The sequence below is a fragment of the Columba livia genome, chromosome 23, assembly GCF_036013475.1.
Source record: "Columba livia isolate bColLiv1 breed racing homer chromosome 23, bColLiv1.pat.W.v2, whole genome shotgun sequence".
NCBI lineage: Eukaryota > Metazoa > Chordata > Aves > Columbiformes > Columbidae > Columba > Columba livia.
Genome location: NC_088624.1, coordinates 4,845,078 through 4,858,327, shown reverse-complemented (window position 1 = coordinate 4,858,327; position 13,250 = coordinate 4,845,078). Strand labels below are relative to the sequence as shown.

At 50.6% G+C, this 13,250-nt stretch overlaps 1 protein-coding gene across 3 annotated transcripts in view; it reads right to left on the bottom strand.

Moving 5' to 3' along the window:
* Window positions 1-2,331: 2,331 nt before the first annotated feature.
* Window positions 2,332-13,250, bottom strand: part of NSF (N-ethylmaleimide sensitive factor, vesicle fusing ATPase) — a 90,539-nt gene continuing 79,620 nt past the window's right edge. Inside the window, exons 19-21 of one of the 3 annotated variants that reach the window (XM_065039888.1) lie at window positions 13,124-13,237; window positions 4,388-4,443; window positions 2,332-3,800 (exon numbers count right to left, since the gene is read on the bottom strand). In XM_065039888.1, the coding sequence (XP_064895960.1) occupies window positions 3,782-3,800; window positions 4,388-4,443; window positions 13,124-13,237 (189 nt within the window). In that variant the 3' untranslated portion in view covers window positions 2,332-3,781. Of the gene's footprint in view, window positions 4,000-4,387; window positions 4,444-13,123; window positions 13,238-13,250 lie in introns of all 3 variants that reach the window. The other 2 variants (XM_065039889.1, XM_065039890.1) reach the window with 2 other exon arrangements.

The window sequence follows — 13,250 nt, the reverse complement described above, 5'->3', positions numbered from 1 at the left end:
AAAGCTGTAGAAGTCAATTTCTTTTTTATTTTATATTCAGAAAATGTCTCTTTTATAAGCATTATTTATTATACAATGTATATACTTGAGTTAACTAAGATTATATATTATATAAATATATATATTTGGAGAAAAATATATTTCAACTTGCTTTTTTTTTTGTGGTACGTCATTAAAGAGAAGGTAAAAAACCCACCAAAAATAAGCACTTGCCGATTGTGTGTTGCCTCTGGAGGTGCTTTGAGTCCTGCTGGACGTTGCGGGTGCTGGGTCGGCATCAGCTTCTCAGGCACAGGGACGGTCACAGGAACGCAGGATGATGATGGTAAAATGCAGCAAATATGGGAGATTTGACACCCGAACGCTAAGATTTTTATCTCTAGAGCATCACCTCGCCGTGTGCATACAACTCGGGATTAATGGTTTAAAAGGGGCTTTGGACTCTGTGTCCTCGCGCCGCTGGCACTCGCAAGCTGGCACTGAATCTCCGTGATGGACAGATGAATAACGGAGTGGAGCATCTCCCGTGTGAGGAAAGGCTGAGGGAGCTGGGGCTCTGGAGCTGGACAAGAGGAGACTGAGGGGGGACTCATTCCTGGGGATCAATATGGAAAGGGGGAGTGTCAGGAGGATGGAGCCAGGCTCTTCTGGTGACAACCAGTGACAGGACAAGGGGCAATGGGTGCAAACTGGAACACAGGAGGTTCCGCTGGAAGATGAGAAGCAACTTGTTCCTGGTGAGGGTGGCAGAGCCTGGCCCAGGCTGCCCAGGGAGGTTGTGGAGTCTCCTTCTCTGCAGACATTCCAACCCGCCTGGACACCTTCCTGTGTAACCTCATCTGGGTGTTCCTGCTCCATGGGGGGATTGCACTGGATGAGCTTTCCAGGGCCCTTCCAGCCCCTCACATGCTGAAACCCCTCTGCTGAAAACCCAGAGGAGCACAAACTCAGCCCGGAGCTCGACAGCTTCACCAGCTCCCGTGTCCATCCCTCACCCCAAACCCAACCCCAACGCTCTCAAACACATCTGTCTTGGGTCAACAGCTCAACTCGTGACACAGTCATGTTTCTGGAAGGTTCGGGAAAAAGCAGCAACAGAAGGGGATGGAGAATTTGGTCCTTATTGCTTAAAGCGAAAGTTCTCACTGAAAAGCGCAGGGTGTCGTAGGGAGGACGTGGTGGGGAGGGGGTGCCAGAGTCATCCTCTTGTGCCACCTGCAGGAAACACCTCGGGTGGAGCCCTCGGGGAGGCTGGAACGGGTGGGATGTCACACCCAGCAGTGTGACCGGGTTTTCCAGCGTGTCCTTGTGCAAGTGTGATATCCCTGACTCACCCACACGCACACGTGTTCGTCTGTGGGGCCTCCGCAGCACCGCGAGGTCCAGAAACCTCTTGAACTGGACCAGAGATCTTCACAGGCAGCTCCTTCAAAATTCAGCAGAGGTTGGGGGGACCTGCTGGGAAGCAGCTCTGCAGAGGGACCTGGGAGTTCTGGTCAACAACAGGGTGACCGTGAGTCACCAATGTGCCCGTGTGGCCAAGAGGCCGATGCGACCTGGGGTGTGTGAGGAAGAGTGTGGGCAGCAGGTCAAGGAGGGGAATCCTCCCCCTCTGCTCTGCCCTGGGGAGGCCACATCTGCACAACTGGGGCCAGTGCTGGGCTCCCCAGTTTGAGAAGGACAAGAAACCACTGCAGAGAGTCCAGGGAGGGACACAAAGATGCTGAGGGCTCTGGAGCATCTTTGTGCTGAGGAGACACTGAGAGAGCTGGGGCTGTTGAGCTGGAGAAGAGAAGCTGAGAGGGATCTGCTCAATGGATCAATATCTCAGGGTGGGTGTCAGAGGATGGACCAGACTCTGTTCAGTGGTGCCCAACGCCAGGGTGAGGGGCAACGGGCACAGACTGAAACACAGGAGGCTCCATCTGAACACGAGGAGAAACTTCTTTCCTTTGCGGTGCCAGAGCCTGGCCCAGGCTGCCCAGAGCGGGTGTGGAGTCTCCTGCTCTGAGACATTCAGACCCCCTGGGATCCTGTGTGATCTGCCTGTGACCCTGCGTGATCTGCCTGTGACCCTGCGTGAGCAGGTGGGGCTGGGGATCTACAGGGATCCTGCAGCCCAACCAGCCTGGGATCCTGGGGTTCTGTGAAGATGAGCCCTGGTGAGCCCATCCAGGCCGAGGGTCCATTCGATCCATCCCTGCTCAGGTACAACGTGAACACCCCATGGCCACCAGCAGCCCAGGAACGGCTTTGCCACCTTCACGCTGCACATCACCCCACACACCCACCCCTGCTCCACCGGCACCAAAGACACAGATGTCTCCCAGATCATCACAGGTAGTTGTGCTTTTTATTGTATCCATTGAATGTGCAATTAAACCAGATATTTATTCATCAATATAGTTCTGGACAAAGACACAATAAGGTTTACATCATTCGCTCTGAAATATAAGTTAATGTCTGCTGCTGTCACTAGGACTGGCAGAGGAGAGAAAGGAACAAAGAAATCCACAAGATCGTACACAAAATGAGAGGGAATAATAACCACTGGGACTCGCAACGTCATCACAACACAACAGCACTGCCAAAGGAAAAGAAACCAGAGCGCAGTGACCGAACGCTCCGTGCGCGCTGAGGACGGCGCCGTCACCGCGGGCCGGAGCGGCCGCAGCCGCGGGAGCACCGCGCCGGCACGAGCTGCTGCCCCGGCCAGCGTGTCGGGTCTGGTTTAGGAAGCTACACTGACTAACAGCTCATAAATGGCTTTGATTTCACGCCCCACCAAACTGAGGTATGTTCCACGAACCTTATTAAACGTGTGGAGCCAAAGAGCCAGCGGGGAGCAGCCTCATGCAGCCGTCAGCAGCATCTCACCGACGTGAGACGTCTCCTGGGGAGGGACCACGTAGCAAAGTTGGATACATTCCTTTATTTCTGTGCAAAAACATGGCAATGCGCACCTCGTGCATCGGCAGAGCTCGCTTTCCTCTCTGTCTCTAAGGAGGAATTTCAACCTTTGGTGACAAGGCAGAAAAATGGGATATAACGAGGCTGGTTCACACCAAAGCTGCTCACAAAGAGCTTCCAGGCTGCAACCAGCATCTCTGGAGCTGCTGCTGATTTAACAACAAGCTTTGATGCCTTAAATACTGGATTTGGAAGTTTCTGATCAACACCCTTCCCGTCCCTAGCGCCACCAGCCGGTCGCTCTCATGGGGCCACGAAACACCTGGGGAAACATGAGCACAGGTGTGAGCATCCAGGAGGTTCTGGAGCTCAGTTATCGTGGGCGCTGGTTTTAGGCTATCGGCCCGGCTCAGCGTTCAGGGAGGCCGAGGATGGCACAGCAAGGAAGTGTTCATCACGTCAGGATAAGAGAGCAGGACTTTAACACACCTTCACCACAGACTGTCAGGTTTTATTAGAAATCAGGGTTGTTTCTCCTATCGTAGCAGCTGGGTGCTGGACACAAGTGAGCGTGAGCTTCAAAACTTACAGGACATTTCCCCCATGCGAAAATCAAAAGCGAACGCGGCCTGGCCTGCACAGAGACAGAAGCACGGTGTTCTAGAAGACACTTCCACATGACATCAGTATATTAAAGACGAAGAATAAAGATACTGTATTGCACTAAACATGCAGATTCCACGTTGGGCTCCTGGAACCAGGGGAGTGTTTCACTTTGTCCAGTGTGTTGAAGACAGAAGGGTGAAGATCCCAGTGGATATTCTCCAGGTTGGTCACTTTTCCAGCTGTTGATCCTGCGCTTGGTCCACCTTCAGTCTAGGGTAGGAACTCTTGCAAAAGAAGCCAAATCCATCAAGAAAACATGCACATGGATAAAAGCATCAAGCACACACTGGAACCCACTCGCATGGAGCCAGGACAGATCCTGCTGTGAGTTTCCCCAGCACAGGTTCTGCCCTACATGTAATACAAAGTCATTTTCTAGGAGATGCCACTGTCAAGACCAGGCTCAACTACTCCCTGTGATACCTACAGGGGAAAGAGCAGGACATGCTTCTCTCAGACAGGAGACATACAAGAGATCACAGTTCCAGATTTGAGACAGACAGCTGGATTTTATCTCTAGCAGAATCTCTTATGATTTACTTTAGTTTAAGTGGTCCCATGTCTCATTTAAATGTTCAAGTCACAGGTAAACTGAAAAAGCAGAGAATTCAGGCATGCAGGTTCTCAAGAAGCCATCAGGACCTCCCCCCTCCCAAAACAACCAGTATATGGCTGTAAGAACTGTTCTGTAAACACACGAGGGGCCGACGACGAGATCAGATCCAATACCCTGCAGCTTCCCCTCCAAGAGACGCTCATTTCCGAGTGGAGAAGAGAATTTTAAACCGTGCTTTAAAATAAAACTACTTACGTTCCTTCTTCCCTCAGAAGAGCCAGGAATTTTTTCACCCGATACTCAGGATCCATCTAAACACCAAACAAAACAGATCTCCATCAGTGCCACACGACCTTCCAATATGCTCAACAGGGGAATGGGGCCATAAAGACACCTGGAGATAATGTGTGTGTGTGTGTTCACTGCCCGAGCATCGGCCTGGACAGAGACCAGCCTGGAACAGACTGCAGATGTCCTCAAAGATGGTTTTCCTCTGTCCAACTCACCCCTTACAGCTCCAGCAGCCCGGGAGGAGCTGCGCCTGGTGGGATCACACACAAGAGAAAGGGGAATCACAGCACGAGGTGTCCAGAACTCCCAGTACCAACTTGTGTTGTGGCTCCGTCAGGCAGCAACACCCCCAGACCAGCCCTGACTCTCCCCAGCACTGGGATGGAGACGACAGGGACGCGGGAGGAAGGACACAGGCCACCAGCAGAAGACACTTGGTGTAACTGCATCAGTACTTCATGCTGATGCACAAGCTGGTTGACCCTCCCTAACGTGAAAGACCCCAAGCAAATTGCCGTCACGACACCAAGACACAGCAAGTCAGGACCATGAACATTGGAAAATTGGAAACTGTTGATTCTCAGAGTATCTTTGTGTTGTATTTTCTTATCCTTGAGAAAAGTAGGCTGAGAAGAGACCTTATCACTGTCTACAACTATCTGAAATGAGGTTGGAGGGTGTCGGTCTCTTCTCCGAAGTAACAAGAGCCAGGAGCAGAGGAAACGGCCTCAAGTTGCGCCAGGGGAGGTTGAGGTTGGATCTGGAAACAATTTCTTCCCCAAAGGGCTGTGGGGCATTGGAACAGGCTGCCCAGGGCAGTGCTGGAGTCACCATCCCTGGAGGGCTGGACAGACGGACATGAGGTTCTCAGGACATGGGGCAGTGCCAGGGGTGGGTTATGGTTGGACTCGATGATCTTGAGGTGCTTTACCAACCAAAATGATTCTATGATTCTATTACAACAATTCATTTGGCCTATAAACTCCAGCTTCTTTCTGTAATCTCCATCAACATGTTGTATCTTTAACACGCTGCTGAAAAGACAGGGGGTTCATTCTGAAAACGTTCTGTAAATGTTGCTCTGAAGCCGGCTGGTTGTGGGATCCCCAGCAATACCATCCACTTGGTAACAAACAGGCAAGTGCTGTACTAAGGCATAAAACTGGGGCTTGTCCTTGGAGGGGAAGCATAAGTTCAGCTTGTGCTCGCCCCAGAGGGGCAGAACAAGGGCTCTTGAACTCCTCTACCATGTTTTATATTCCTAAAGGAAAATTTCCATCAATTCCACATGTGAGGAAGCCACCTATTTACAACCATGACCGCTGCAATGGAGGGCAGAAGAAACATTTTCAAAAGCAGCTTAGAAGAAAATGAATCCTAAAACAACAACAGTATCAGCAGTGACACATGCAGGGAAGAAACAGCCCATGAGAACTTCTGCTTTGTGCTAACAAAAGCCTGAAAATGTATAACTCCCTATAACTTTGAAATAAGTCACCTCAATACCAACTACTGCGCTATTTTTAGACCAGAAAAATAAGTTCACTGAAACCGGATGATTTAAAGGAACTTACTGAGGATCTCTGAGCTTCTCACTTTGGTTTTCAACACACACAGGAATACAGGTCACGCTCCGGAGCCCAGGAGACACCACCCAGCGCAGTGTTGGAAACGTCTGACGCGGAGGTGCTGAGGGACTCCTGTGCCACACAACGGGTGACCACAAGGACGGTGTCTACACCACCCCGCTGGGCTAAATCTTCTCCACAGTCTTTCCCAGTCAACACTCAGATACACAGGAAAAGCGGAGCTGTCAGTATGTTCTCCCCTTTCTACGTGTAGATGCGGTACATAGAGACATGGGTTAGCGGTGGACTTGGGTTAAGAGTTGGACTCAATGATCTTAAAGGTCTTTTCCAACATAAATGATTCCATGATTCAGAAAGGCTGAAGACAACTGGAAGAGGAGGGCCACACGCCCCCAACATCAACCGCTTGGGAGTTCCTCTCCCTGGGGAAGTCACAGGTGTCACCCACACTAAGAGTAAGGACGTGACTCTCACCCGGCCAAGGTTCTCACATCCTCCCCATCCAAAGGTCTCTGGTCTGACCTGGGGGCTGATCCTGCCTGAACAGGTTGGACTAGATGGCATCTTGAGGTGCATTCTGACCCCACTCATCCCACAGGCCTATGACAGCTCAACCACCTCTCTTCCTGTATTTCTGGATGTTTCCAGAATGGCTGGTACTTGATGAAGGTGTGACCACCCAAACAAAGCGTCATTTACTGGCAAGAACAGACTAAATACCTGGGACAGCACAACAGACCGAAAACTGGCTTAACCACTGGGCTGAAGGGTCGTGATCCACGACGTGAAGCCCAGTTGGAGGCCAATCACCAGCACTATGTGCCAACGGGAGCCAGTATCGTTTAACCTCTTCATTAACAGGATTTGGGGACAAAGGGCACCCTCGGCACATTTATAGGTGACACAGAATTGGGACGTGTGTTTCACGCTCTTGATGATGGTGCCATCATTCAGAGAGACCTCAGCTGGATGGAGATACAGACCGACACGAGTCTCACGTAGTTCAAGAAAGGGAAATGCAAAGTCCTGCAGCTTGGCAGGAACAAGCCCAGGCACCAGTATTGGGGGACAACTGGCTGGAAAGGAACCGCGCAGAAAAGGACCTGAGGGTCCTGGAGGACAAGCTGAAGGTGGAGCACCAATGAATGGGCCCTTGCAGCCAAGATGGCCAACAGAACCCTGGGCTAAGTAAGGAGGAACGTTGGTACCACACGGTGGGAGATGATCCTCCCGCTGTTCTGAGCGCTGGTGACACCACACCTGGAGGACAGTGTCCAGTTCAGGGTGCCCCAGTAAAAAAGAGACAGGGACACGAGGATGGAGCCAGGCTCTTCTGGGTGACAACCAGTGATAGGACAAGGGGTAACGGGTGCAAACTGGAACACAGGAGGTTCCACTTAGAGATGAGAAGCAACTTGTTCCTGGAATATTGTGTCTAGCTGTGGCCCCTCAGTTCCAGCAGGACAGGGAACTGCTGGAGAGAGTCCAGCGCAGCCACCAAGATGCTGGAGGGAGTGGAGCATCTCCCGTGTGAGGAAAGGCTGAGGGAGCTGGGGCTCTGGAGCTGGACAAGAGGACACTGAGGGGGGACTCATTCCTGGGGATCAATATGGAAAGGGGGAGTGTCAGGAGGATGGAGCCAGGCTCTTCTGGTGACAACCAGGGACAGGACAAGGGGCAATGGGTGCAAACTGGAACACAGGAGGTTCCACTGAAAGATGAGAAGCAACTTGTTCCTGGTGAGGGTGGCAGAGCCTGGCCCAGGCTGCCCAGGGAGGTTGTGGAGTCTCCTTCTGTGCAGACATTCCAACCCGCCTGGACACCTTCCTGTGTAACCTCATCTGGGTGTTCCTGCTCCATGGGGGGATTGCACTGCATGAGCTTTCCAGGTCCCTTCCAACCCCTCACATTCTGGGATTCTGTGACAGATCAGAGAGAGTCAGCAAAGGGTCACAAGGATGATGAAGGGTCTTGAGCATCTGTGACACAAAGAGAGGCTGTGAGAGGCGAGATTGCTTGGTCTGGAGTAGAGGACTTGGGCCTGGGGAGGGAAGGGTGAATCTCATCAATGTGTATAAGTACCCGATGGGAGTAAAGAAGAGAGAGATGCTTGCAAGTGGTGCCCGTGGACAGGGCAGGAGGCCACAGGCACAAACTGAAATGTAGCTCCACATAAACAGAAGAGGAAGCTTTTCATCGCGAGGGTGGTCACACACTGTTAGGGACTGCCCGTGAAGGTTATGACGTTGCCAGTCTTGGAGGTATTCAAGACCCAACTGGACATGCCCCTGAGCTCTAGCTGATTGTGCAAGGGGTTGCACAGAAAAAGACTGAAAAAATGCGATGGGTGCAATGAGCAGAGTGGACCTGTTCAGTACCTTCCTGCTCTCCGTGACATTCACCCAAAGAGAAGGAGGTCTACCCTGCAGAACCAGAGACCACCTGCACGGTGAGCTAGATGAAGCGCTCAATCACAGCAAGTCCTGGACAGGAGGTTCAAAAGTGGCTGAAACATCAACCTCAGGTTACCCAGACAGACAAAACAAGCCCAGGAACCAGAGCTGCCAAGGCCAAGCTTAAGCAAAAAGCATCACTAGTGTACACACTCTCAACAAGCTCCAGACAACCCATAGAAGAAAGGGATTGGAGGAAAAGAATGAAATTCATTTCATCTTTGCTCCTGAGTAGAAAAAAGCTTCTGAGAAGGATCCCTGGCCTTCTCAAATAAGACACACGACATTTTTGTAGATACTGGCAATAAAGACATCTGCTCCTCAAAGGACTTCTTCAGGAGTTACTCATGTGGCAGCCCACCAAGTCCTCAGATTTGACTTCTCTGTGGTCCAAACTCACAGACAGATGCTCCAAGAGAGAGCTGGGAAATGAAGGGCCGAGATGTGGACCTTGCTGGCAACAGTTCAAACCCCAAACTTCACCCATTCCTGTCCGAGCTGGAAAACAGTGGCTCCCATCCAATGCTGGTGTCGAAGAGGGTGGTGAGATGTCTATAATCATCTACATACACGCTTTCTGAAGGTCTGAGTTGGACTAGATGACATCCTGAGGTCCTTTCCAATAAGAAGGATTCTGTGAGTCTAACACCTTAAGGGTTCTGCGAATCAAGCACACCAGTGAAAGGCAAGTTGATGGTCAGAGGAACCGCAGCTCCCTCCTTACACACCCACACTGTGCAGAATCACTGCTGAGGCCCAAAGGCACAATCTGCACAAGTACAGCAAACGGTTGTGCTGCTGAGCACACCGATACCAACAGGCTGTTACATGAAACAGCAAGTCAAGGGTCAAGCCGCTTTTCGCAAAGGCCACAAAACCAAGCAGTTTACTCAGTAAAGAATCTTTCGCATCTCGGATTGGCCCAAGGAGCACTGAGATGGAGCGAAGTGTGACTTCTGGCCATCGACAGAAAGTCACCAAGAACAGCCAAAGGGCCTGGCTCATTCTAAGACCACTGACCTCCCTGACCAAGAGTATTACCTGCCTGCAAAGATGGTCCTGTTGTCAGGAACTTGGCAAGACCTTAGAAAACCACGGAAAATTCATCACAAGCAGGAAATAACATCAAAGGACCAATCAGACAGATCTGCTAAAAAAACCAACAAGATTGATATATATGAACAAATCTCTTCCTTTCATTCCTAGAAAATTTGTACTAATGCAACAAGCCAAAATTCAAACGTGCCAAGGCCAGTGTGGCGTTTCCCAAATCAAAGGTGCTGCCTCCTCACCCCATTTTACTCGGACGTGAGAAAGTGGCCACGGTAAAACAATTGGTCCATAATCTGTACTGACACGGTCTCTACAGACTCTTTGGGAACAGCATCTACCTGCAGACACACCATCTTGTCCAAAAGACGACAGCAGGAAGCCGAAAGGCAACAAAGAGGCAAATTTGATCAAACAGATGGCTGTTCCTTTCTAGGTGATGCAGTGTCCCCTTAATCAAACTGTAAAGACTTCATTTATCTTCAGTCCAGAGAAGAGGAGATGCTCTGGTACGACGTGCATGGCCTTGGGTAGCACAGCACTCCTGTAAACCTGGCAGCAAATCCTCTTAGTATGTCCAGATACAGTGTTCGGTTTAAAATAGCACAGTTGTGTGATGACCTTTCAAAATAAGTTTGCGTGCGAGTTAAAATGCATTACAAACAACTTAAATTAAGTTTTATTTACGCTAAACAGAAGTTACCAAACCGGGAAATACTGGAGGTGCAAAAAGGGGTTTTCTGGAAAGCTGCCTGGCTCCTTCAGGTTCCGACGCCAGACCGTGCGCTCTGGAGTGTGGCCAGCGAGGTCCAAGAGCAACAGGACAGGGAAACAGAATGAGCCGACGGGACCAGCCCTCAGCGATGGAAAAAGGCGGCTCGTGTCCCCAGCGGCAGCTGATAGCGCTGAGAGGTGCCCCAGGAGCTGCAGCTCAAAGCCAAACTTCCCTGGACTCAGGTGGCTAATTGTGAGTGTGTCCATGTATCAACGGCAAGAACGTCATGCCAGGACACCCAGCGTATACGAGATGACCGGATTATGTGACACTAAATATGAGTAGTTCGGCATTAAAGAGGCCCAGGAATAGCAAAAATAAGTTTGAGGGGAAATTAAGCTGCCAAACAGTGTGGGTTTGCAAGGCTCGTAAACAAGGCAACACAGCGACCCGAGACAGCAGAGCGAGGAACAGGTTCACGGTTCTCCGAGAAGGAATTTTGACACTGCAAGACTGGTTCAGCAAGACTTGAGCCTGAAACAGACTGAAAGTCATTCAAACAGCTTAAGAATACCTATGTCTAGCATATATTGGCTTTACTAGTCTAATAAAACAAAGAACACAGTTATGATGCAGTGACGGCAGAGAAAGAAACTCAGTGTACGCTTTTTGCAAATAACTAATTCACTATGGGATCTAGTCAGCTGAATTTGAGAGATTTCAGTGATCACTTGGAATTTTTAAGGGATTTCGGATTCAAATATCTTTCTAAAAAGCTGTGGTACAGCTTGGTGAAAGAAGGAACTAGTCTTGAACTTGTCATTTGGTGCAATTCTGCTTTCCTGTAAAAGCCAAACCAGCTGTCTCTGCGGACTTTCGACACGCTCAGATACAAGTGTTCTCCTATTTAGTGAGAGCCTTTATCGCCCTCCTGTATTTATAGCAGTTCAGCAGATGGAGTCATGTAAACACCCCAGACCTTTTGGAGCAAACTTCTTCATATTTAGCTGCCATCTGCTATTACGCAATCACCTGAATTGAGGGTAATAACATAAGACACCTTGCGACCAACAGAGAGCAGCAAAGGTGGATCATCGATCATCTGCACTGGCGGTCACAGCCCTTCATGTCTCATTTCTTCAAGTTGTCAGGAATGGCACAGAGTCACATTTCTGTCTTCTCTCAGCCTTATCGACCACTGACTCACCTACAAAACAGCACTGGGGAGGCCAAACCACCAATCCTGGGGCAGTTCTGGGCCCCTCACGCCAAGAAAACCCTTGAGGTGCTGGAGCGAGTTGAGAGAAGGGAACGGAGCTGGTGAGGGGCTGGAGCACAAGTGTGATGGAGCGGCTGAGGGACCTGGGGGTTCAGCTGGAGAACAGGAGCTGAGGGGAGACCTTCTGATCTCTGAACTGCCTGAAAGGAGCTTGGAGCCAGGGGGGTCGGGCTCTGCTCCCCAGGAACAAGCGCCAGGAGCAGAGGAAACGGCCTCAAGTTGCTCCAGGGGAGGTTGAGGTTGGATGTGGGAACAATTTCTTCCCCAAAGGGCTGTGGGGCATTGGAACAGGCTGCGCAGGGCAGTGCTGGAGTCACCATCACTGGAGGGTTGGACAGACGGACATGAGGTTCTCAGGACATGGGGCAGTGCTAGATTTAGGTTATGGCTGGACTCCATGATCTTGAGGGTCTCTTTCGACCAAAATGATTCTGTGATTCTATGAAAACGGTTGGTCTGATTAAAATAAAGAAAATGCACAAGACCGTTTACCTGCCTGCGCAGGGTGATGCTGGGAACAAGCCTGGGTCAAGCATTCGCACCCACGCTCCAGATTCAGAGCTGCCTATAATTTACACAACCTTCACCTTCAGTTTTGAGAAGAACCAACATTTAAGGTCAAAGCAGCGAAAGCAAACATCCTGTTTCAGAAGCAGGAATCCATTGTCAAGGCTCAGGGACCCGCTCTGCAGCAGCGCCAGGCCGTCCTGCAGGCCTGCACCCCCGAAATACATTTAATACATGTGAGCAATGACTTACCGACTTGCCTGTAGGTATGGAATTAAAAGGCAAGGAAGAAGAGGAAAAAATAATCTAGATAAATGACTTTATTCCCTGAGGTGACATCCAGTCAGAGCACATCCTCGGCGCTGTGCAAGTTTTAACAGAATCGCGAACAGCAAACAGAGGGATACATGACTTATATGCTGCTAAACCACATGCCTCTTAGCTTATGCTCAGCCTCTCCGGGAAGATCTAAGGACGGTTCACTCAGCTGCACTAAATCCATTTGATGTGCAAAGCGAGTGGGAGCGCGGGGGGGACCAGCCGGGCGCTGAGATGTCAGCGGGGGGATTAGGGCCGCACGCTACGGCCCGGCTCGGGCGGCAGACGCTGCGGAGCACGAGCCGACGCAGCTCGCAGGGGCGGCTGCAGGGGAGGGGGAGCAGCCGCATATTTCTACCCTCTGCAATTATGTTCTTTAAAGTGCTGAAAGTGGAAAATGAAGAGAAGAGCAGCTGAACAGCCTGACAGATTTATCTTCTTCAGGGAAAGGGCACATACACCTGCCCAGGCACCTTTTTTTTAAATAAATCCTAAGCGATTGCTATCTGCAACCTTAACATGCCGGGGGTAGAGAAGAGATTTCGCATTTCATGAAGGGTAAGTGAATCCAATCCCTCTGGTTGCCAGACGCCTGGTCCGAGCAGCCCACGGGCGCCGTGGGTTTTAAAGGTCCCTCTGCAGACCAAGACCCGGCGACATCTTTGTTCAGAAAATCTCGTCTCACCGTAGCTCCTTTCTCAATCAAACCCATTCAAAGGCTCCCAGAAGTGAGAACCTCTCGGACTGTTCTACCTACCCCCATCCTTCCTGGACCAGAAACATTCTTACCTGTAATGACATTTCTATCAGCATCAGCAGCTTCTTGATGCCAATCCAGACGGGCTTCCCTTTGACATTCTGTGCGATCGTGCTGCGCTCCTTGTCTTTGAAGTTACCCAGGAGCTGAAGGGGGAAA